The 26351-nt window shown below is 42.4% G+C and overlaps 1 protein-coding gene across 6 annotated transcripts; it reads left to right on the top strand.

The window, feature by feature from the left end:
* The first annotated feature begins 1534 nt into the window (after window positions 1–1534).
* On the top strand, window positions 1535–12756 carry LOC308116114 (WW domain-containing adapter protein with coiled-coil-like). Of its 6 annotated transcripts, none has more exons than XR_013935751.1 (14): window positions 1535–1898; window positions 2331–2364; window positions 3522–3711; window positions 4049–4140; window positions 6669–6778; window positions 6916–7013; window positions 7129–7416; window positions 8305–8421; window positions 9040–9188; window positions 9398–9489; window positions 9798–9984; window positions 10949–11076; window positions 11165–11359; window positions 11445–11488. XR_013935751.1 is itself a non-coding variant. In XM_080474110.1 (14 exons), the coding sequence occupies exons 1-14, from the start codon at window positions 1858–1860 to the stop codon at window positions 11547–11549; spliced, it is 1692 nt and encodes a 563-aa protein (XP_080330236.1). In that variant the 5' UTR covers window positions 1535–1857; the 3' UTR covers window positions 11550–12756. The 6 variants fall into 6 exon arrangements, 5 of the variants coding, with proteins under 5 accessions (XP_080330236.1, XP_080330235.1, XP_080330238.1 ...); XM_080474110.1 differs by having other exon boundaries at window positions 9801–9984; window positions 11165–11228; window positions 11445–12756; XM_080474109.1 differs by having other exon boundaries at window positions 11165–11228; window positions 11445–12756.
* Window positions 12757–26351: the final 13595 nt, after the last annotated feature.

Below are 26351 nucleotides of genomic sequence, written 5' to 3'. Positions count from 1 at the left end.
CAATAGCCCAGTTTGCCAGCTTTGACCTAAATAACACCAGAGTGCAATCAATACAGCATCATCACAGTATGACGCATGATGCTGATGACAGTTCACTCCCCACATATGTCTACAGATGAACTGTCACACAGACACTTTATGTGTGAATCTGAGCTCAGCAGTGGTGCTCAGTTTGTTTATTCTTTGTTTTTGTTTTTGTCTCAGTAACACATTTATTTTTCCACTTTTCTTGACTTGACTCGTGAAATCAGAACATATATATATTAATACAGAGAAGGACTGGGACTACCTCAGAACCTATGTTCAGTGTCGGGTGCCCATCAATTGATGTCATGCTGTGTCTCAGGATGCAGTGCAGGAGAATCAATGTGGGAGTCGTAGTTTGCAGACCTCCCACATAGATCACTTAGAGGTTGTACACATAAATAAAATAGGCCCTGTATGCTTTAATCAGAACAAATTGGGCCACATCGGAAGAACAGCAAGCTCTACTCAATTCTGCTCAATGTGTTATTACAATTCAGTGTTGTGTGGTTTTGATAAGCTGCTGTTCCTGCTCTCTATTAGTCAAGTTATTGTATGTTTTTTCATGTATTGCCTGATAATGCTTCATCACGATGTTTCACTAGAAAGAACAAGCTGCGCTTGAAAAATGATGCTGCCTTTGTTGCCACGTGCATCAGGTAGGTTCATTTCTTTTCTTTTTTTTCATGATTTCTCATTGACCCCTGGTGGGCCGGTCAGGGACAATCAAAGGTCCACATGTGGCCCGCAGGACAAATACTTCCCAGGTGTGCTTTGGACTGTTTGTGTTTCAGCAAAGATTTTGGTGTCGTCTGTCCTGAAGAGTCTACATAGCACACTCAGAAAAAAAAAATAAAATAAAATAAAATAAATAACGTAAAAGACCAACAGCGGAAAGTTTAACTTCCATGACAGGAAGAGGTTGCATCTTAAATTGAAAATATAATATGAAGATAATTTATCTAATGATATGTTTGCAATACCTGTGGGTGTGTTTGCCTTCAATAGCAAAAAGTTTTCTGAATTCTAAGTTTGATTTGTTTAATTGTTTTAATATGGATTCCTCGTTAATACACGTGCTTATATAATTTGAACGAGAGTCATTATTGACCTAAATGCAGACATTTACAAAGAAGCGCATCTCACACATTTTGTATAAAATAGTTGATGACATATTGCCCAAACTGTATTTAAAAAAAAAGAAACTTTCATATTTCCATGAAAATAGAGGCTCTTAATAACATTCATTTTGGAAGTCAGCACTGGATATTTTTTATAATTTTAAAAGAAGAATTGTGACATTGTGGTTATAATGACCAAATGTAGCAACATATACGGTGAATATTTTCTGCGGTACATTATTGTTTCTGACATTTTTTCGGGGGGGCTGGATCTTGAATTTTCATGTGATCAGGAGGTACTTTGTCTGAAATAATCAGTTTTACATTATTTATTTAGTGCCTTGCATTAACCCCGGGTCCTCCCTCTTTGATTGTGACAGGCTTGAGCTAGAGTCTGACTTCCGGCTGAAACATCACCGGAGTCGATCTCTTCGCTTCCTGCTGCAGCCGCTGCCTTCCTGCCCAGCTACATCGGCCGACTCCATCCCAACTCCGTGTCAGACGATGCACTGAGGGTGGGTTTCAACAAAGACCACCCGCTATGCAGTGCTGGTGCTCGCAGCGCGACCTGTAGCGACCTGCTGGGCCGGAGAGACCGAGTGCGGAGCGGCGACAGCGGCGAGAGCAGTCCGACAGGAGGCCACGGTTCCCCCGCACACATATACACACACACATATACACACACATACACACACACATCACCACGGCCTTGATGGTGATGTATGCAAGGAAACCAACAAGAGTCAGCGATGGGTAAATCCAGTTCACGCCTTTTACTTTAAGAACTTAATCCAGAGTTTTTTGTTGTGATTTTTATTTTCCGGTTTTGGCGTTAGCTCGTAGCTGTTAGCATCCAGCTAACTGCTTTCAGTTAGTTCGCGTCAGGTTCCGGATCTTTACTCCGAGCTAACGCACCGTTAGCTCATTAACGCGGATAATGTCAACATTGCGTGCAAATTCTTTATTAATATTTGAGGTTTTTAAGGAAGATGCTCCTCTGTCGGTAACAGTTTGTGGATAAACAGCTGTTACTGATAGGATAGCAAAGTGAGCTAACCAGGCTAGCTGACTGTGTTAGCTCGCTCATTATGCTCCACAAAAAGTGGATTTGAGGTGTAAATTGACTGCATCTTGTAAATTGCAGTCTTGGCCGTCTCTAATGTTTGTTTTTGTTCGTTTCAACAGGTGCAACGACAGAAGGGATTCACAATCCTATCAGGTACCAGCCACTTGTGTTTACTGTCCACTGACGTAGGTATCGATCAATAAAAATCCGACTAAAGTTTCCGCAACATACCATTTGTTACCATTGGAAAAACATCAAATTAACCAAATATATCTTTCTCATTCTTATAGCCGCACAGCCAGGATAGGTGTTTCCTGTTTGGAGTTCTTCCTCATATAAACATATTGTCATGGTTCCTCACAAGATTTTGCGTGACGTTAGTTATAATAAAAGATATAAGAACAGCAGACATCTTTAAGCATGGCTACTCAAGAAATGGAACAAAACTCTCCATAGTTATTTTGAGAGATATTTGAGGTTTATTGGGGAACTTGTAGGATTTGGTTGGCCGCCACAGTCTTGGTCATTAATGGGATACACAGATGTTGCATCGGTGTAACTTCAGTATTGACCACTGTGATTTGATCGTACAGTTTAAATCACGTCATGCAATCCTAGATACACACCTATGATCTGCAAAAAGGCTTTGAATACCCTCTAACAGTCTTAATTCATGGCATCAGAACATATCTAAAGCTATTTCATTGCTAGTTGCAGAGTCAGATTTTGGAAAAGTCTTGGAGGTGTAACCAGAATCCTTTCAAATTATTCCTCATCATTCTTGTGGTGGAAATTTTACAAAAACAGAAGAGCTGAATTATGCAGCAGACACTGAAGCAGTTTGTGGCCACAGCTGCTCCTGGCTTTTTCAAAACAAAAACTTTGCAATACGAAACCTTTCCAAGCAGCGGGGACCGCAAGCCTTAGGCCGTCTGATCCTGGTAACGTCATTGTTAGATTTCTGAATGACTTTCTCTGCTTTGCTGGTAGTGAAGAGAGATTAGCTACTGTTAGCTGACTCAAACTCTATGATTCGTCACTGTTTACATTAGCCAGTAGTTCCTGTATCAGATTGTAAAAGATGAACAGTTCTGCTCACAGTAGATTTCGTTTGACAGGATTGTCAGCTTGTCATACAATTGATGAATGTTGCCATCAGGAAAACTATTTACTCAGCTGGTGGTTTTAAGGATGAGATTACCAGTCTGGCAGCTAAGGTTAAGGCGCAAAAAATGTCAGTGTCCTGTAGGAAAGACGCTTCTTTTGGAGTGTGTATTTTATGACCCAGTCTGCCACATGTCCTTTTCCAGACCCATAAATCTCAGCCAAAGAGCCAGTCCAGCAGCCTTCACCGCTACGACAAGGTGCGCGATGGCTCATCGGACCCCGCGCCCCCGTACAAGATGCTGCGGCGCTCCGACGAGAGTCCAGTCAGCAGACCGGGAGACGGCACGGGGCACGGCAAGCCAAAAACCTCTCACACAGTTAGAGGAAAAAACGGTGAGTCTGGCTCCAGTGACACAACCAGAGACTTCTCAAACAGGCTGCAGGCAAAATATTCGGTCAACAGTGGTTCCTAAACTCCTTTTGTATACAAATATACACTCCTAATGACTTACTTTTATACAAGAAGAAGAAAAAAAAAAGCAAATTGTTGGACACAAGATGAAGATGAGACTCTAAAAACTTAACAGTGACAAATGTAAATAAGGTTCACCAGGAATAATAAAGTGCAGGGTGGTGTTTCTGTGTTTTGCAGCTGCGTCCGTCCCTCATGACTTGGCGTTCTGCTGAGCGTTGTGCATTTGCACTTGCATGATGAATGTTTCTGTTGCAGGGACCAGCGGCTCCCCGCAGGAGAACTCTCACAACAACAGCTCCCACCATGGCGCTGACTCGCATGCGACTCAGAACAAGCCTGCAGACAGGGTAAGATGCCGTCTGCACTCGTATGATAATCCTCCCTCTATTTTAGAACCGATAAATTAGGGGTGGAATAAAAACTGTTGCGCTTCTTACGTTTATAACCCGTTACATTGATAATAAAAGAGCCACAGTGTACCAGGGGTTGGTGATGCATCGCGTTGAGTGTGGAGAACTCGAGTTTGAATCCCAGTGGAAATCGCAATGACCTGCTGTGGCAACATTTGTGGAAAGACGGCACTCTTTAACCGTGTCGTAGTGGTTCTTAAACTTCTTAAATTAAGCAAGAATATAATCAAGATATTGTTTTTTCATAAACTCAAATCTGAGTTTGTCTGTTCTCTTTCTGAAGCTCCTCCTGGCTTTCTTTTTATCCCTGTGATACACTTCAAAAAGTTTCAAACCACTCTCTCATCATCTTTCTCTCTCTGTTGTCTGACTGTGAAACATTAGTTCCACCCTGCATTTTCTCACTGTCTGTTATTAAAAAAAAAAAATTCTGAATTTAAGAGAGGTATTCCAGTTGAGACAAGAAGACAATCACTTTTTTATTTTTTTTTCCCAGCAAGAATATTTTCAGGCGTTTTAGGCCAGGTGTCGGCAACTAATTTTCCCAAAAGGCCCCATGAGAAAGTAGCAGTACTAAGATAATATTAATTTGGCTCAATAAGCATTATCCCCGGACAAGAAGCTTTACACATGAGCTAATCTTTCTCTGCGACTTTTTGTCGGTCTTTCACAAACTGTGTTTGGAAATGATGATTAAAAATCTTTCTAAATTTCAACTTCAATAAGGTACTAGACCCAACCATAAATTTAATAATGGCCAATAACGTGAAAAATGTGACCATTTTAGATGTAATAAAACAAATGATAACTTGCCAGAATTGCATGCATCATCTATGGTCATTTTCATGTGACTCAGGATTTCCCAATGAGAGCCGGTCAAGCAGCGCTCAAGAGCCACATGTGGCCCCGGGCCTTATGAAGTCCAGATCTGTTTCAGGCTGGACAATGTGATACAGTAATTAGAACTGCTGCTACTCGTTCCAACTTCCACCGGAAGTAGGTGAAAGTGGGCGAGCGGTCGTGGTATTTTTTTTCCTCTTCGGCAGGTCCAATCACTTGGCAGTTTTGGGAAAACTGGCACGTCGTCCAACTCCTCGCTCACTAAAAAAAAAACAACTATAAGCAACCTGCACAGGCCGGGCCCCTGTTGTTTGGCTACACTGTCTTCACTGTTGTCGTCGGCCACCTCCAACACGTTTGGAGTAGTTTCCTTGGAGCCACGCGAAAGTGGCGACTGGCTGCTCCTCTGTCATGCTGTCGGGACACAGTCATCACACACATTCAAATTCTTTGTATGGAAGGGGGAGGTGGCACATTAAAAAAATTGATCTATTACAACCCCAAAGGGCTCTGCACACAATAATTCCCCTTTGTTTTTCTAATTGATAGAATTAAACTATTGAAAGCTGCATTTTTTTTTTTTTAATCCTACACCTCTAAAACTAGAGGTATGTTAACCAAAAATGACGGTGAGCACCAGCGAGCTGACAGTGTTGCTTCAAGATTAAACTGTGAGGAAAAAGCTGTGGCTGCTCGCAGCTTTAAGAGGAATGTCAACACTCTGTCATGAGCTGGGTAAAGGTGCAGGAGTTTCTGAAATTGACAAGTGTTTGACCCAGAAAATGTGCTGTGTTGGTCTTTGTAGCTCACAAGAAGGAAATGGCAGCAGGTTGGGCTCATTGGCTGACTTCACATGGTTTCCACGTCTGTTTTCAAACCCACAACCCTCCCGCTGTGACACTGTGTGGCCCTTTATTTGATATGGACAAATTAATATTGTGTTTTCTTTGGCAACATCGTGTACAAAATATCAAGTTTCTTCTTCAATTAGAGAACTTTTTCTGGTGCTTGTAACAGTTTTCTTTTTTTTACAATAGTGAGTGTTCATTCTAGCTGCAAATATAATCATGAAAGTCATATGAAAAGACTGCCAAAGGTTAAAATAACAAAAAGAAAAATACAACAAATATGCTGAAAAGAGCATATACAAGCTTAGGTTAGGATTGCATGTCAGTTGTCTGGTGGTGATTCTCATTCCTACATGGCATTAGTTTGGTTCACGTAGTTTACAACTGCTTGAACCAGGTGGTATTGTGACAGCTTTAGGCAGCTGTGTCCATCAGAGTCCAGGATTTTCATTTTGACTATTTCTGATAATTATACTCTGTATTTATGCATCTGGACGTCTGTTATTTTCATTGTCAGCCGTTTGCGAATTAGCCTGGCTTTAAATGCTTTAGAGTGTGACATTTCGTTATGGTACATAACTTTAGAATATTCTGATAAGAGCAGGTATTTAATTGTTTAATTATTTCTGGGAGTTAAACCCTTCAAACCAACCTCATGAGATATTTAGGTATTGGACTCATATGAATTTTATAATCTTGTAGGAGAACACCCATCAGCCAACAAATACTTTGTGCATGTATGGATACTTTATTCCACCTGTGTTTGATCCGCTCCAGGACCCAGCAGATGACTGGACAGAACACATTAGCTCCTCTGGAAAGAAGTACTACTACAACTGTAGAACTGAGGTCTCCCAGTGGGAAAAGCCTAAGGACCTGTTGGAGAGGTAGGGCCCGCTTGAATTTCAACGTATCCACGCTGGAAGGCCACTGAACTGTATTCTGAGCTGAATATCACTCAAGAGAAAATAACCTCACATTTGCCGTGAGCGCTCCTTCTCTAAGTCTGTTTGCTTTGCTTCAGGGAACAAAGACAGAAAGACCCAGTCAAGATGGCGCCAAACAGTTTCCCCAGGGACATGGACTACAGACAAGAGGCCTTGCAGGACAAAGCCTCAGCTAGTAAGCAGGACTTAAGTTTATCATTATGTTGAGCGAAAACATCCAATAGATTTATAAAGTACTCTAAATACTCGAAAATATGTTGAGATCAATTCTGTTTGATTCCTCTCCACAGAGGCCTCATCAGGGGACCAGTCCTCAGCATCCAACTGTGGCCATTCCTCCTTGTCCTCCTCCGCTCAGAGCCTGAATTCCACTCCTGCTGCCGCCACTTTAGGCTCCGCCCCTTCCAATATGTCATCCTCCTCCTCCTCTTCGTCCACGGGCCAGGCGCCTCCGTCTGTCCAATCACCGCTGCCGGCGCTGCTGCAAGACCCTGCCCTCCTCCATCAGCTCCTCCCGGCGCTGCAAGCGACGCTGCAGATGAACAACGGCAGCATGGACATGGCCAAACTCAACGAGGGTGAGGATGCTGAGTCATTTTTACACCAAGCTGCTTTGCTTTTAAGTTGGTGTGCCGCCTTTTGTTAAAGTTTAGTGTAAGACACAAGATATGTAACGATCCTGTTATTAACACCTCCACTCTGCTATTTCTGACCTGAATATTCGCTTGGAAATATTTTCATTAATTTCATGTTTTGTGCTTGTTGTTTAACTGCCCTCAGTTGTTTGTGAAAAAACAACAACATATATATAAAAAAATGGATTGCTGGTGAAAGTTTACATGACAATGTTTCAAGTGAAAACGAGTTGTTTTTGGGTCTTGGTTTCAGAAACGTTTCTCATTTACATGGGAATATTTAGAAAACGATGTCCGTTTACATGCAAACGACAAACACTGAAAACAACGTAGATTTTCATGTAGGGCCACTAGTGGGTGCTGCTGTGTGCTTTTGTATTGAAACTACACAAACACACATCATGGCGTTTTCACGGAGACTGAGTTGAAGCGTTTTCGAAAAGTTGTGTTTTCAGTAGCGCCAGGCACCGTTCTCTGGTGAATGGGGCCTGAACTTATTTGTGCACTTACCTGTTGTGTGTCCTTGCGCGCGCTCACGTGTGTGTGTGTGTGTGTGTGTGTGTGTGTGTGTGTGTGTGTGTGTGTGTGTGTGTGTGTGTGTGTGTGTGTGTGTGTGTGTGTGTGTGTGTGTGTGTGTGTGTGTGTGTGTGTGTGTGTGTGTGTGTGTGTGTGTGTGTGTGTGTGTGTGTGTGTGTGTGTGTGTGTGTGTGTGTGTGTGTGTGTGTGTGTGTGTGTGTGTGTGTGTGTGTGTGTGTGTGTGTGTGTGTGTGTGTGTGTGTGTGTGTGTGTGTGTGTGTGTTTGTTTGTACATTCCCTCTTTCCTTCCTCCAGTCTTGGCAGCTGCTGTCACCCAAGCTTCCTTGCGGTCTGTGCTTCATAAGCTCCTCACTGCTGGACCCGCTTTCAACGTCACTGCTCTGCTCTCAGCTGCGCAGCACTCCAACCAAGGTACGCCGTCCTTCGCTGTTTGTCGCCATCTGCTACCACAACTTTTTTTTTTTTATTGATTTTTTTTCAATTTTTTTTTTCGAAAGGTTTCCTATGCCCGTCACATTTACACTACCTTTACACAAGTTTTAACCAGCGTCCTCATCCAGCAATCTGTTTCAAGGCCTTTTTCTACAACAGGAGCTCAAAAGAGAATGTGAACAAAATACCCAGGATCAGACATTTCTAATCGGAGCAATTCATACTGGTGGTAATTCATTTATCGAGTCGGAGACGGACAAAAGATGTTCCATTTTCCTTTTACACAAGCTGCTGAAGCGCCTTTATTTATTTTATTTTTCAGGGCCCGCGGACAAAAACATTATTCTTTTAAGAAAAGATGCTTCCTACCAGAATTTAGCCGGAGCTCGTTTCCATCGGCAGTCCCCAAATATCGCGTGTCAGTCGAGGTGACGGTGAAACACTGATATGAGACTCAGGACTTGAACAGCAGATGACGCTACTGCTCGTAGCGGGAGAGCGTTGATGCGTTGTTGAAGGCTAGCTGAACATAGGAGGCAACCGTCGTTAACGTTTGGGTGAAAATAAACTCATCATCTGACTTTCCCCCGTTTTCAGCCCAACACTCCAGTCAGTCTCCCGTCTCTCTGATGTCAGACGCGTCGTCGCCCCGGCCGTACGTGTCACCGCGGAACGGCACGCCGCAGAGCAACCAGAAATCCCTGGTTGGTGCGCACTCCAGCAGCATCACGTCCTCACAGAGCAGGGTAAGCCTCAACAGTGAAAGTGACAAAAGTCGACCTGGAAGAGGAGCAGATGTTGTCCTCCTCACTCGTGACTCATTCTCCTGATTCACCCTCTCTCCTGTGTTGTGTTCCGGCTGCCGTCGTCTTATTGCTGTGGCTTTTCCAGCACACTCCCCTGTCTCTTGTGCTTTCCACCACAATTTCCTTCTGTCTGCTCTTCCCCTCTTCAGGGCAGCATGTCTTCAGGGAAACCAGGATCAGCCTCCTTGTCTCAGACCACAGAAAAGCGTCCAGAAGATCCCCGAACTCTGCAACAGAGGAGGTAGCAGCTTCTAGAGCGAAAGTTATTGCAAATCACTCAACCATTTTTGCAACATGTATCCTGGACTTTTCCCTTAGTTGATTTTCTCTTTAATAGTCTTCGAATGAGCTGTTTGTATTATCATGTTTGGGGTTCATTAATGAAGCAGAAACTGGTTTGCTTTTTTGCCGTACAGCAAATGTGCTGAAGTTAATTAGTTTGTTTTTGTTTGATCAAACCCATAATCTGTAGTCTGCCTGTGATTCACACAATCAGCATCTGCACCAGGCTTCGTTTGCACAGCAAATACACAGTTGTGTTTGTTCCAGCAGCCAGGAGCTTCTGAGCATGGGATCAAACAGATGCTGCGCTGCGTTGCCCCTCGTCCCCTCCGCCAGCAGCAGCCAAACCCAGCCCGACGCCCCCGGCTCTTTTACTCCCACCCTGGCAGCTCATTTTGATGAAAACCTCATCAGACATATCCAAGGATGGCCTTCAGAGAACACTGAGAAACAGGTACGATCCTCCACATTGCAGAGCCAGCTGAACATACTGTGAGATCACTATTTAACATGATCTGTCTGAAAGTATGAATTGTTAAGCTGTTATGAGTTTATGTTTGTTTGTTTTTTAGTAGTTTCCTGCTATCTACACGGGGCATAGGCAACACCATCTTACACGAGAGGGAAATATGAAAACGAAGTTACGAGCACTTAAAATGATCATTAAATAAACACATGAAACTGTCAGGGGTGTCTCCAAAGACACACGGAGGACGCCAGGTGAGAAACGATGGGAGTATAAAAGCTGCTGTTGGAAAGTGATCCTGGACTATTGAAAAGTTTGATACTCTGTAGTTTGTACATTCACACCTACTTTAGCTGGTCTGGTGTGAACGCCACACCACTGAGCATGATGACACAATAGCGCCACGTTTCCCCCCGAAGTGCATCGTCTGCATTGCTGCTCTTCTGAGCCGATGATGGTTTCTGTGACCGTGGTTCTCGGCGTTTTCCTTCACGTTTGATCAGGTGTAATTTGTTCCCAGAACAAGCCACAGTGCCATAGCTCATTGGACCAGGAGATCTTCTCACACTTGTGCAGTATGATAGTTGCGAGTCCCAGCTACATTGCTGCGCCGCACTCTGTCCATATACTCGGCAGTGTCGACCTCAAAACGGCAAGTTTGAAAGCACCAGTGATACTCGGCATCTACAGTAGAGGTAGAAGAGCTGCATCAACTTATTACTCACGAGGATCTCACGTCTGTGAGTGCAATTTCATCACCACAGCGCCAGAACGGGTATGCACTATCCTTGTAACGCTGTTCAGCACGAGAACCGCAGATTTCTGAGTGACCAATAAAAAGGGGGGGGGGGGTTTGCAGTACAAGTTAAACCTTCGTTTTTAATGGTGAACATCTGAGGTGAGTGAGGTTCCATAAAGCCAACATCACTGAACGCTGGCGCTGTCGTTCCAGGCGGCCCGGTTGCATGAGGACATCCACAACATGGGCAGCTTGTACATGTCCGAGATCTGCACGGAGATGAAGAACCTACGCTCCCTGGTCCGAGTTTGTGAAATTCAAGCCACGCTGAGGGAGCAGAGGTGAGGCGAACGGCTACATTTCGCAGCATGATCGTGTTCATGAGAACACACGAGTGGACATGCGTTCATGTGTCATCCTTGTCTGCAGGATCTTGTTTCTGAGGCAGCAGAGCAAAGAGCTGGACAAGCTGAAGAACCAGAACTCCTACATGGTATGAGGACCTGACCCGGGGAAAGGGGGAGTTGGGACGGTGGATTAGAAACATGGAGGGAAACGGAGAAGGAAACACAGACCACAAGCTGCTGCGGCCTGTTTGTTCTCGCTGTAAGAGCAACTGACAAGGTGAAGCATCATCCTGAAAACGCTTTTTTTTTTTTTTTTTCTTCCCTCCCTCCTCCCTGGTTTTCTTTATAAATTTATTTTCCAGTGTCCACCTCACAACTGGTTTTCGCTAAGTAAGACGTCAATCCGACAGTTCACCAAGGCGGACGCTTTAACCAAGTGCACTCAGAGAAGCCTTCTCGGACCGTGAACCTGGGATTGTTTGTATCGTGTTGGGTTTAACTCGTTTCTCTGGTGTGATTTGATGTGTAGCGAGCAGGAAGATTCACAGTGAGCTCAAACAATCCATCTCAATATTGTTGTGACAGTTTTTTGGGGGGTTTTTTTGGTGGCGAAGGAGTCAAACATGCGCGATCGCGCCACCAAACTAATGAAATGGGACTTTTTTTTTTCATGCATTGAAATCTGTGGATTGAATGGTAGTGATGTTACTGTTTTTTTTTTTTGTTTGTTTTTAACTCACTATACTTGTCAGTGGTTTTACCATCCCATCGTGTCTTGAGGCTGGTTGGTCTTTTTCATGTTCATGAGATTAAAAAAAAAAAAAAAAGACCTCCGGTTACAATTCTCTGAAAAATCCTTAATGTGCTTCAGTAATTTTCTCCCCGTCGGCGGGAATCTGCGTGTTGGTTGCAGTTATGCAGATTCACTGGGAAAGTTCTGGCTCGTTTTGTCAAGAGCACTTGGTAAATCCCCCAAACCAATTGAAACATAAAATCCTACAATATTGGACCTAGATTGGCTGCTAGTACATCTGAGATATAATCACTTGTAGCCCTGGCATTTGTTTTATTTCTTCTGCCGTTTGTCTCTCTCTTTCTTTTTTTTGTTGATATTAATGTTTTATTTCTTCCCCAAATCCAATTGGGTGAATATTTCATTCCTTTCTTTGCAGCTTAGCAAGAGATTGTGTAAAAGAATAGAAGTGGCTGTACTCACAGTCGCATAAAGCTAAATTATTGTTGCACATGATTGATTATGTCCTTGTAGTTGTGCGGGAAAAATTTGATTGAAAGAAGTGTATTTTTTTCTACAAGGAAACTTGTCTTTGGTTTTTTGTTCCGCTGTCGTGGCTGCAGCCGCGTTCATCATCCGACTCTCGCCAGATTTGGCGACTTTTCTTTAGTTTTGAAAGGCTTCCTCATGATGAGAGGAAATACTTTTTTCTACGGACATCACATGAAGCTGCAGTCATTCACTCTAACACTTAATATAAAATACTTTTTTTTTTTTCATTTGGTCTCAGCTGTTCTTTTAGTTGACCTTGAATAGTTTCCACCAGAACTGATGTGCACACTTTTTTTTTTCTTTGTGGAATGGGGTGGGTTGGGAACTGGTTTGGGGGCTTTGTATTCCATGAAATATGTGAATAAAATATTATACCACACTTTCTGCTTGACCTTAACACTGATTGTGGGAAGTTTTTATCATTAAATAATGGAGCAGTTAATTTTTCTGAACTGAAATGTGCAAAAATGTTCCGACAGAAGTCAGCGTGGCTCTTTTTGGCCACAAGATGGAGACAAAGAGCAAAGTTGCCTCCAGTCCGAGTTTGTGCTTTTATGACTTCTTTTGATTGCAAATCCTGATGGTTTAATACTGATTGCTGATGGCCGCGCACTGATTTATAGATAATTCTGAGTTTCTGAATAAAGACTAAACTAATAGGAGCAGCTCAAATGAAATTCATCAGTGTGTCTCAACAGTGATATTGAATTCTCAGCAGCTCTTCTGCTTGCACAGCAACGGAGCAAACATGGACAAGCTGAGGATGAAATAGTCAAACTGAAAGAATTTTTTAATATTTTTTTTTTTTGTAGTCATTCAACAAAAGGAATGATGTAATGTTTTTTTGAATAACCTCAGAATTGGCTCACAGTGTTATCGGAGATGAATGTACATAATCACATCCTTCAACTTTCAAGCTCCTGTACTGAGATGTTTCTCTTCTTGTTGGGTAATTTTGATAAGCTGGAGGAATGAGTACAGATGACATTTTAAATATATATATATATATATATATATATATATATATGTATATAGGGGGGAGCAATAACATTGGTGATAGTTTGCTGTAGAAGAAGTTTAAGGCTCTACATCTACATCATATCGCAGTTGGATTCATCTTCTTTAAAACTCGAAACCATTTGATCTTCTGGTGGCTTGTTAGTTGTGCATGCAAAACGCCTGCCGGATTGAATTTATTACCATTTAGCCATAGCGGAAAAGCATCTGCAACAAAGCCAGCAATGTGTGCAGAGACAACGAAATCCATTCTCTGTTCAGCTCCTTCATTTGTCTTCCTATGCAGTTCACCATTATCGGAGCATTGAGGATTCTAAACAATCAAGCACTTCGCTCTCATTACAAACCTACAGCGCTCCTCTCTGTCGCATCATTTCATTAATAATAAAAATAATAATAATTTAGCATGGTGCCTACTGCAGAGAGAGATTGATCTGACTTGTGAGATTAAAGTCTGTTTATCGCCTTCATTAATTTTCACATGGCAAAATATTTATGTGCCCAAATGACCACTGGAAACTCACTTAAAGTTTTTGTGGGCATTTCAATTTGCAGCAGTTAATACACCATGTTGTGTAACTTCTCCAGTATTTGCCTCTGATTCACCCGAAACTATTCATTTGCTTTCTCTTAATGGCACATTTCACCCTGAAACCACTGGAATGACACACGCATGAAACGTCAGGTGTGCAGAACGATGACGCATGAATGCTGGAAATCCAACTTTGCTCCAAAGTGCTGATGACCACCAAAGTTCTTCATCCTTCTTCTACACTGAGTTTCTGCGCTTGAATAGACGAAGACAGATTTTGTGTCGTGGAGATCCATAATGACACAGTTAAGGCCAGCCACGCGTTTTAACTTTTCGACTGCACAGTTTATTTCTCGCCTCCAGTGCTTTCAGAAATACATTTTCCTGACTTGTTCCACTAATAAAAGAGAGAGTTGTAGTCCGAGCGCGATGTCGGTCCGCTTTTAACTACAGGAGCTGACAGCTGTTCGTGATGCGTTCAGGTGCATCACGTAAGCCTTGCCCTCCGACATTTTAACGAGCTGCGGCGCTCGTACAGTAGCGATGTTACAAGCTAAATATGATTAAAATATGACTGTTTTTTGGAGAGGGGGGAGGCAGCTATGTAGTGGTTAGCAGTCTCTACTCTCAATGAGAACATTCTTGTGTGTAGTTTGCATGTTCTTCTTCTGCATGATTCCATTTATTATCAGATGGATGAGTGACTCTTTATGCGTTTGGTTTGCTGCTGGCCTGTCCAAGGTCTTCACTCATTGTCAGCTGGGATAGACCTCAACTCTCCACAGCCAGAACTTGAAGAAAGCAGGTATAGATGATTGAGGAATAGATTTTTTTTTATTTTTTTTATTTCTTCCCATCCCACCTTCCCTGGCATCTATCTCTTAGCGCCCCTCCGAATCTCTGGGGGCTCCTGGCAGCACACGATCCACTTGGCATGTTGACACCTGTCATGACTCAGAAGTGCAAAATCAGATAAAGTTTACTCCTCAGACTTCTCATCCTAAATTTTTAGAGTTTGGCAGGATAGGACAGAGAATGGCGGGTGTGTCTTTGTGACCAAACATGAACTTTACATTGAAAGTCTAGTAGAAATGTTAATCAAAAGGAGACTTCTCTCCAGCTGCATCCTCTCCAGACGCTTCAACTGATTGTGCATAATCATCTTTCTTTTTTCATCTCGCTGCATTTTACTCCCTGCAGGAAAGGAACTGTTGTAACATAAACTGTGTGATCAGAAGACAGAGGAAAAAAGTTTTTAAATTACTTTTTTTTTTTTTCATGTACGCCAAATAACCTGACGAGACGAGTCTTTTCAATTCTTATTCTCACTTGTGTTAAACAGCGCTTAGTGACCTGCTCTGGCACTCTTTATTAGAAGGATGAACTACTTCCCAGCATCAGCAGGAATTTGAAATTCTTTCAAAGATGCTCTTGACAAGTTATTGTCCTCTGGACCCAAGAGGCGACTTTGAAACATTGCACTTTATATTAAATGTTGACTCATGATAGCATTGATAACTCTAGCCTTATATACCCAGTATATCTCCAGTCCAGGTGATTGATAGATCCCATTGCGACTGCCTTCGATTGTCCAGTGTTTGCTTCACACGGCGCAGGTCAAAGGTCATTTTCATCCATGCTCACCTTCCCAGTATGTTCTCCCCCGGGGGTCTTTGTGACGTCTCCTTGATCACTGGACTTCAATCAGCAGCTCATCAGTCAGTGAGTGTCTTAGACATTGGGCAGTCGCCCTGCCCTCCATCCCCTTTTCCCCAGCGCCGTCCTTGGAGGACTTGGGTAACTGTGCTGATTACCCGTCATACTATATTTATCGCTGTCACACATTTATTTATGGGTCCCCATGATCCGAGGCGAACCAGCTGTGGGCTCCGCCATTAGCCCTGTTCCTCCATTCGCCGCTCCTCCCCTCCACTCGTTAATGAGCCCCGCTCCCTCTCCGCCCCACCTTTACCCCCACTCCTCTTAGCTCAGTCCTTAATTTCTCCTCAAACTTGGTCCCATCACCTGCTCACTGTTTCTCTGTCCTTGTCATCCACTCCACCTTTCCACTGACCATTTACACCCCTGGACACCACTGACTCCATACTGCTCCTCTGCCATCATCACAGCCAGAGGGGCTGCAATGAAGTGACCAATCTCCCATCAAAACTGATCTGAGCAATCGGGGGGGGGGGGGGTCGCTTCGGTTGACTTTGAGGAACTTTTGATGGATGAGAGCGCTGATGCCCAGCGCTTTTTCAAGCTGACATCATTTAGAGTGTCACTGAGACTTGTGGAGGGATTGTGTTTTCAGCAACCTCTAAATGAACCTTAAAGGCGTTTTAGTGCACACGGCATGCCTGTTTACTGTTTCTGTTTAAAAATTGAAATACCTGTGGATTGATAGCTGCACGTTGACGGCACTCTTCGCTTTAATATCAGAGGCCGTCTGAGGGCCTAGAGAACATGTTGCCTCTGATTTATAACAGAGAACTCTGCAATGAATCTCATGAAAAATTCCTCTGTGATCACTTAAGCCCCATGGTCTTGTTAAGATCTTTGAGAAGAATTGTGCCATTATTACAGACCCAAAGAACTTTTTTTTTTCTTTCTTTTTTTTGGTGCAATCAACCTCTAAAAGTTTCCCTCCTGTGCTCATTTTCTGTTGAAAGGTGAAAGATAGGGTTTATATAATTCCTGCCTTCTGTCTTTCCCCCTGATTTACTGATGAAAAGAGCACATGTATTCAATCAGAGTACACTTACTGGCATAGCTGCACTAACCTTGAGGAGTAGAGGAACCCTAGTGTGTTTCTCTGTGTCAGATGTGGCTTCTCACTGTGCACAAAGGGGTTCGGCTTGAGGTTACGCAATATGCTGAGTGTTACATGTGTTTGCCACTGTGATGTGTCAACATGTCTGTATTCATCCAAAAGTCCTAAAAATTTAGAATAGAAATTATGTGTTTTTTTGTAATGTGGGAAACACGGGAGACAAGTGAGTGTTGCTAACCATTACACCACCGTGCGGTCCTAAACATAAAATCACCTTCATTAAATTAATAAAAGATTGAATGACTTCTTATATATGATATGCAAACTCATTGTTATAGTTTTTCAGACTCATACTTTTCGCGGTTCAATCACTTTTGCCCGTCTCCGACCTGTGTCGGTGCCAAGCTGCTGTTTCCAGGGGAGAGAAAAGCTGGAGGAAAAACTGTAACGGCACCAGACAGCACAGTGAAAAAGTTAGCAGGTGATCATTGTGGTGCATTTTCACCGCAGTGTTTCTTTTTGGAGCCAGACCAAAGACCTTCAGCCCTCTTCAGTCTTTCATTCATCAGGTGGCTGCAGATGTGACGCCTGACAAATGCGATTGTTCCTGTGAGCCTGCTGGATGTGTACATTAGTGATCACAAATATGGATGGGATGTCCATGACCTCTGTGCTCTGGGGGCCGTTGCTGGCACTTGATACCTGTTTAGTCAGGGGGAAAAAAAACCAGACTATTGTGATTAAAAACGAAAATAGACATGAAGCAATAATATTACAGGGAGCTTTTATAATATCATGTGACCCTACACTGGAGTATAACTCAGTCTCAACTGAAAAAAGTCAATTTTATTCCACAAACGTGACATCTGTAGTCTGTTACATCCGACATTTGTCATTTACAAACAAAAAATGGTCACATGAAATATTCAGATCACAGCCCATTGTCCCTGTGACTACATACCACCTCAAAAGCACTGCAGTTTGAGTTGCCTCTCTGCAAGAGCCAGCCTGCTTCTTTTTCCTGACTAATCTATGCTTTCCTTCCAGGGGACCTCTGAAATCAGTCTATCTCCACATTGATGGCTCTTCTTTTGTTGAATCACTTTTGCACAGAATGCTAAAAAAGAAATGTGGTTATTTTTGAGAGTTGATGACATTTTGCCCCAAAAAACAAACAAACAAACAAACAAACAAACAAACAAACAAACAAACAAACAAACAAACAAACAAACAAACAAACAAACAAACAAACAAACAAACAAATGTCTCAGAGTGAATCTGTTGCAAGACCACATTCACATAGTTTATGTAAGACATCTTTGGATGAGTTGAGATCTGCCACAAAAGAAACTGAAAATTAGAGTGGCATTGATTGTCACACCGCAAAAAAAAAAAAGAAAGAAAATCATCTCATGTGTTTCTGCCTATTTATCTAAATACGGTATGAAGTGCAGTGATATGCGTGAAGGTCTCGTTTCCACAATGAAAGTGTAGGTACACAGTATCACCACAGGGTAGTGCTGTCAGACCCACTGATGGCACTTTGAAGAGCTCCCAGTTAGTCGCTTTGAGCCATTCAAACACATTTCTATAAGCAAATTACTGTCTGGCACGCATCCAGAGGGGGAAATTAGAGCTTAAACCACAAAATGAAACAGCAATGAACACAACTATTTCAAAATTCTTCCGAATATTTGTCCTCAGGCAAGGCTGCACCGTAAAGATTCCTAACTGGGAGATATAAATACACTAATAAAGAGGGCAAATCAGCCCTTGTTTTTTTGGAGGAATGCTTATTTCTGGTGCTTTCGGACTTTTTGCACAGATCTGCAAATCTGTTGGAAGGAAGAGAAAGAGACTGAATAAGTACAGGTCTGACCAGTGACGCTCATGAGGCTGGTGATGGTTGCGTGTGAGGTTGCTATGGATATGAATCACACCTATAAGCACCTCATGCATTCTGGATGTTTGGCAGCCTGGGCTTCTTTAGGCAGACAGCCCATGGAAATGTACAAACTAAGACTTTAAGGAAGTTACTGGAGCAGCCAAATATCTTTGGTATTTGATGGGATATAACAATCCCCACAGCCCTCAGGATGATCACTTATGGAAATCTTGGAATTACATACATTAGATTTCTCTGTGCACTTTAATGGGTTAATTTCAAGTGCAGTTAACGAGGTATTATAAATGCATCGTTTTCTGCAATTGAGTTTTCATTTCATGTAAAAAAAAAAAAAAGTCAAAAGAAAATATTTGAATTATTCCACATGGAGTGCTTTTCAACTCCTTTGAAATGATTCTAAATATTGTGTTGAATCTATTGTGCTTGTCTTGGTAGCAATCTAATCTAATCTGACAGTCGAGTTTCTTCACGGAGCTGAAATCTCCAGACATTTACCTTAAGAATTGATTGCATTTGTCTGAGAGCAAGAACTGTCCAACGTGTGAGGATAATTGTCAAATAACATTGTGTTCACCCATTCGAACCAACACTTTCTCAAATTTGTACACTTGGCAAATAATGTCACAGCTAACTGTGATTGCGTTGGTTCATCAGTGAAGACGTCATAAAGGAAAACGATCCTTCATATAGAGCCACATTTATCGTTCCATTGAGGGATGTCCAATTTGCTTCATCCACCTCTGATATTTCCTACTCTCTCTCGTTGGAGAATTTCAATTACATTCTGCTGGATTTATTTCCATTCAGAACTGAGAATATTGCCATAACTGGTAATTAATGAACGCACCAACGGTCAAGCATTAGCGATAAACCTGGAGGGAAACATGCACGTGTGCATTTTCTACGTGCGAATCCCTGAAGGAAACTGAAATTGTGTGTACGTCCACAGCAGAGAGGTAATAATTCAAGTGCTGGGCAATGTTTCTGTGTGGTCCTCTTTATCAAGGGGAGGTTGGAGCATTATGGTGCAGATATGTGGCATTTTGCTAACCTTTAAATGGGGTGTTACAAGAAGGTCATTTTTAATAATTGCCTACATGGACTGCCCTCTGCACAGGATGTCCCTACAACGTTGGAGCATGTGCACCCTGTCCTTGCATACTTTGCTGTAATCTGAGTAGAGTCAATACAGGATGTAATAAAGCTTTAATAGCTATTCAATAGCCGGTGAGGCCCAATAAACTGGGAGGCCAAGAGGTTTGGTTGACGACCCAGTCTGTAGGAAAGATGTATGGTGGAGTATGCGTCTGCAAACGCAACTAAATTGCAGTGTGTGCTGCTATCGAGAGTTTGTTTAATAGCAGGCGTTAATGATGTACCAACACCTCTGATTCATCTCTACACTTCCAAGTAGACTGACATTCCATCATCATGGTAAGAACAGTGAAGATAATGTTTACTGTTTGTTTGTCTGCATTGTTCCTCTTGTGATTATTATGGAGGTCACTATCTTGTAGCACCTGTTTCTGTTTATTGCGCCCGGGATTGCAGAAACATCCAATGCCAACATTTTCTTCCTGGAAACTGCTCCCAAACCACTTTTTTTTTGTGTGTGTGTGTGTGTGTTTTTTTTTTTTTTTTTTTTTTTTTTAAAGCCTAGAGCTGACACTCCTCAGCAGTAGCCCAATAATAGGACATGAAAATGTCACAACACTGCAGCCTACAGCTGGACTTAAAATGTTAATGCTTGATACAAAGAAACGGCTCCTCAGACAGCTTGAAGTATCATTAGATCAGATCAATTAGCCTTCAGAGGGCAATGGCGACTATGGCATAGTTTGCTTGGCAACGGGAGTGGCTTCAAACAGATGCAGCGCTTTCATACAGTTTACGGGGCTTCAAGGTTTTACTGTGGGAGAAACATAAATGAATCGTTCATAAAGATGCTGAACAAATGTACTGCGGCTATTACATGGGTATGAAAGATGGAGTACGCCTCTCACGTAAGTCATGTGAAATCCCAACCATGAGATGTTGAGCTGAGCAGCTTTTTCTTGGTTTTACTTTTATTCGACAATATTCACAAAAAAGAAAAAGAAAATATCCAAAGACGTGAAGAGGATTTCTCTGTGGAGACTTTATGTTGGTACATAAATAAATATCAATGAAATGCACACTTTAGTGTTCCAATCAGTACATTTCCACCCATTTCACGCCTTGGTTGATTTCCAGCATCATCAAGATGATTGAAATGCTACAGCCACCCATAAATGTCCCACACGCTTGCTTTGGCTGAGGCCTTTGGGCCAGTCCAATGTAATCTTGAATGAAAGATCACCGTACATAAAACTCCAATCAGTGTGTCGCTCAGTCAGAAGATGGAGTCATTTGATTGTGCATCATGGTTTTGAGTAGCTTCGCTGCGTCACGCCTTCTTCCCCCAAGTTAATTTCCCACTCCATCTTGACCTGCGGTGTAGTCGCCAACATTCAATAGTGTGGACAGATATTGGTCGACCTGATAACACTACTTCTTCACCTCTTTGTTTCTCTCTCCTTGTTTGTAATAGAGAAGTTTAACGCTTGGATAAATAAAATAAAAAAAAAAGGTGTCGAGATAGGCTATATCCTTAATATAAACACTTGGCAGCGAGCGAAGCTTTGCGAGCCAAAAGGTTGTGTACTCTGTATTGATGATACACTGCATTCAAATCTAAGAATCATTAGCCCTGCTGGCCCAACAGGTTCATTTTGGTTTTAAATTATATGGTGATTTACAGTCTGGTGTGCCTGAATCAAGGTCATAAATAGAAACAGGAGGCTCGGCGCTAGATGTATCCCGCTAAGTTAGCTTCCGCTATGAACCCATTCCTGATCATCTGTGGCGAGGTGTGTATGTTTGTGCACCCTTATTTAGAGCAAAAAATGGATTAGCATTCAGTCCTGATGCCAGATTATAGGCTTGCATGACGATTGTTTGATGGAGACGTTTTGATTGCGAGGAACACTTAGCGAAACGACAGGACACTTATCACAGTGTGGAGCTCTTCTCCGGAGCTCCTGGGACTGTTGGCTGGCCAGCGTCCACATGACCGGACCAGACGGAGTGTCTGTGAATTAGAAAACAACAACAAAAAAAACAACCTAGTAAGGTGGAGGGCGCACAGGGATTCTTTGTTGTGTCCACAGAAGAGAGACGACAGATTCACCTACTATTCTGGTCTCCGTGTGGACATTTTATCAATGAGCTGTGACTGCTTGCACAATACACAGAGAAGCAGCGCTAGCATGTCGCTTGCTTCTCCAGACAGGATTTATGGTTTGTATATTGCGAGTGTAAAATTAGTGTTGGACGGTTGCTGCCACATGGCATCGATTCTTTCCCTTGTCAGCGCCATCAAACCGTGTTGAGGTGCTTTAAACGCAAGTCTCTCAGCCTATTAGGCACAAACGGAGATAAAGATAGCAGAACAAAAAGAACAAAACTTCAAATCAGAAAAAGGAAGACGTACTTTCTGTAGGAGTAATTCAGGCTGAAAGGGCTGAGATTGTTGAAGCAACATACAGATGATCAAACGAGGTTCGTATTCTTAAAAAATGGCTGAATGCTCCTCTAAATTAAGTATCGATTTTCTTCTGAGCTCATGATCCTCTGGAACAGAACCACATGTGTTATAGCGGTGACGTAGAAGAAGAAGCTGGTGACAATCCTTTGTGTTGACGTTTGCTTCCTCCCCCATTATCTCCTTTTGCAAATCCTTCTCTGGTGTCCACTTCATCACATTCAAGGGTGCGAGCTGAACGGAAGGTGTGGAGGCCAGCTGTCTGAAAACAGCTGAATAGAGGTTTCTTTTTCACGGCAATATATGACCTCCATAATCCATTCAATAACATGAAGGAAACATCAATGTCCCACCCAGCTGAAAGGCCATTGAGGGGAAAAATAACATACGTCTGTCCCAGCTACAAGGGCCTGTTCCTCCTTTTGTATTCCTGTCGGGCGAGGACCAAAAAAAAAAAGATAACGAAGGATCAGGAACTCAAGGTAAACTCGGGATGGATGCTGTTCTAAATCTACCGTACGGCCTCACAAGGGACACGCGTTGCATAAAAAATGGTCTAGTGGCTCAATTGCTGCACTCACTCAGGATCCCATCATCTCCTGCTGACAGATGTTGAGTCTTTGTGCTTCACGTGTTCATCCGATAGCAACAAATGGGAACCAGGGACCAAAATAGATGTCTTCAATATGTGGACAGCTGCATCTTCTTGTGCGATTTGTTTGTGATATATATTTATACATATATCACAAACACAAATTGAGAGCACCCAGAGAAAATCTATGGCTCGGTGTTGGGATTGCAGATCGGTGAAAGGACGACAGTGTTGAGCAGCATCTTCATATCCCCTCCCGTGGAGAAATACGGCTCATCTAAGCCCCGCCGCCCTGCTGCTGAATAAATAAAAAGGGCACCACCGTGAGGAGCGAGCTCCTCTACATACCTCTCTCACACGTCCCTACAGGTCTTCATTATAGCTAATCCTGTCTGTGGCTGCCATGGAAGACAATCTGTGTTGTGCTTGACTTGATTGTGTCTTTGTCGTGCCGACACATTTCAATTGTGCGAAGGTTATTTGTTGTTAGGAACATGTCAGAGGAAGAGCAGCTTTAAATAATTATATGGGACGATACATTTGTAATGAGCAAAAAATAAATAGAAAGTTGCCTCAAAGGAATAATAGGTTGAAAACCTTGCACTGTTCAAGTTCTTACGCAATCATGGTATTATGTATGTGATGTAACTAATCTCCTGAGTGAACTGAGCTTAAGTTACTAATCATGCGGACCACCACTGATCAGAGCATCAGCGTCCTACTTCCTCTCAATAATTGGCAACCTATATGCATTTATAATCCTAATTGTAGTAATGTAGGATGTTGTGAACTAAATTCATTCAGTCCTAATTTTGGGGCAGGTTACTAAAACAAAGAGTAGTTAATTCTTTACTACTGGGTGGAGTGACTTGAATAGTGGGAGTAAATTCAGAGCAATTGTTGATAAACGTCCTCCTCAATTAGGGTGGTCTTAATGCACACAGTTGTTTTGTTGTAATGTGGCTGTGACACATTAGTTGGGATATAATCCACCTTGTTTGAGGAAGATACTATGTAATCAAATGCCATCAGTCCTTAAAGAAAACAGAAACATGATCTGATGTTAACGGAAGAGGCAGCAACAAAACAATGCAATAAACTACAGAGACAACTTTTATAAACTTTTCACGTGGGCTATATGTCAGTGGATAGACTGTTATCGCTTGTGATGGCGGGACGTCTTTATTGTCCCTGTCAGAGTTAGTTTATCCTTCAGTAAACAAGAGTTTAGGGAACTGGAGTCTCCGCCTCCGCTGAAGCTGACACTGGCTGAAAGAACCAGAAGCTATTTGTCTCGACACTTTTAGTCAGTGCTCTTCTCCTCTCAATGGTCTTAATGTCCGAATAACTCTTTGAAAAGCCTCCAGCTGATCTGCACTGAGAGTATTGATAACAACAAGCAGGAGAGATCACACTTCTCTGTTGTTTTTTCCTCATTGGCTTTCTGTAAAATACCTTGTAGTGCCATATTATCCATTGAACACTTTCCTCTCTGAGTGCAGGATTACTTGTACTTTCTGGAGTCTCCACAAGTGGAACAGGAGCCGAAGCCGTCAGATTTCAGCCTCTCTCTCTCTGGTGGGATCAGCTCCCAGTTTGGGCTCAGGAGGCAGACACATTCTCTTCTTTTAAGATTAGGCTTAATGCTTTCCTTTTTGATAAAGCTTATCATTAGCACTGCCTCAGTAGACTCTGAACTATTCCTCAGTGATGCTGCTGCGGGCCTACAGCCTGCCGGGGGACCTCAAATGATTCACTGAGAGTCTCTACTACATTCTCCTCCACTACACTCTCCATGCATTCATATGCCATTATTGCCAGTCGTTAACTCGGAGTCTTCTTCCCCCTGTAGTTTCTTCCTCTCTGCCCTCTCTTTCCTCCCTGCAGGTATCTCAAACTCTGGAGCCGAAAGTTTCTTCACTTACACCCACCCCACCTGCCCCATGTTTATTGTTTCTCTGAGCTGTTCCTCTCCCTCTGCATTTCCCAACTGGTCACAGGAGGAAAGTTACTTGGAGGTTTAAAGAGGGTTGTTTTTTTTTGTCGCTGCTGTCAAAAAGTGCAGCTCAAGGGGAAATTGTTGGGTTTCTACTCAAAGGTCTAAACCTTACATCGCTCTGAGGTAATACATGTTTTGATTCAACCTCACGATGTTATAAAGAAAATTTTTTTTTTTCTGTGTATCTGATATTGACTTTACATAATAGCGCCCCCCCCCCCCCCCCCCCCCCCCTGAGTTTTGTCGATTTAATCGGCTTGTAAAACAAACCTTTAATAACACCAATACTTGGCCAATTGAAATAGGTCTAATTTTCCCATGACGTACCACAAGCGCATACTTATTTTAATTGTGTTTCACATCTATTTTCACCACCGTGCCATTATAATGACAAATGGTATATAATGTGTGAATTCCAATTAGGTTAAAAACCGGATTTTCTTTCTATAATTAGTCGGAAGAAGTATGTGCAGTGTACAGTATTGATTTTGGCAACTGACCAAAAGATCTGGAACATATTGCCATGAAGGGAAGCAACAATAATCCTTTATAATATAGAATGCTATGAGTAATTCTTTCCTTTTCTCCACAGCAAGCAAAATCCAGTCTGAAGTGTAAAAACAAACCCACGTAGAATCAAGCTCTGAGCTTGGAAATACAGCAACATTTGGATGTCGCGAAACATTAAGTGGAGAAACAACCAGCTCGCTGATAAAAGCATGCATGTCAGCATATCAAATTTCTTGTGTTGTAATCACTCCATATTGAGTCTGGAGCCACTTAGAACCAATCAGAGTGACACGTTGCATTCTGTACCCCGTCTTTTAATCCACACAGAGCTCTTATCAGGCTAGTTTAGGCAACGATCTGCCAAAGTAATTATTGACTTAAGGGTTTCTCTGCTCCATATGTAACAGGTGCCTGAACCGTGTGACAAGGTCATTGTACATCTGTGATGATAATTCACCACGTTTATGCTGATGATCATTCTCGTCTCACTGAAGCCAGTATTTTTCTTTGAGATACACTGTAGAAACCCTGCCAATTGTTTTGACCGGGGTGTTTTGGAATTTTCAATCCTTCCTTTCCTTAAAAAGAAACATACTCCTGTACAATACAGCGTTTTTTTTGTTGTTTTCCAAAGGTGGAGCTCTATTCCTTCATCCTTGCAAAAGCTGCAATGTGAAGTGACATATCTTTGGCCGCCTTGTTTGGTGAGGTGAAAATGTGAAGGTGCATGAATGAGACCACATGTTTCCATTCCAAAAAGTCGTTTCTTCAAAAATAGTAAGGTTACCGAAGTATCACCTCTGAGATTGAGATTAATATAGACATTTTGCTGGTCCGAAATGACACTGTAGATGATGAAAGCTGACATGCACGCACACACGCACGCACACACACACGCACGTACACACGCGAGGAGCTTCAGCCTCAAAAGGACCATTTGTCTTAAATTATAACCTGGTGACGGAAATTGTATTACACACGTGCCAGCCGCTTTTTTTTTTTAGAGCCACTCATGAAAATAAACGCAGCATACACACTAATGCACGCATGCACACATGCTTTTTTCTTACTTCAGTTACATAATTTAAGTTGT

The sequence above is a fragment of the Lipophrys pholis genome, assembly GCF_963383615.2.
Source record: "Lipophrys pholis genome assembly, chromosome: 1".
NCBI classification, from domain to species: domain Eukaryota; kingdom Metazoa; phylum Chordata; class Actinopteri; order Blenniiformes; family Blenniidae; genus Lipophrys; species Lipophrys pholis.
This window is presented reverse-complemented; position numbering and strand designations above follow the sequence as displayed.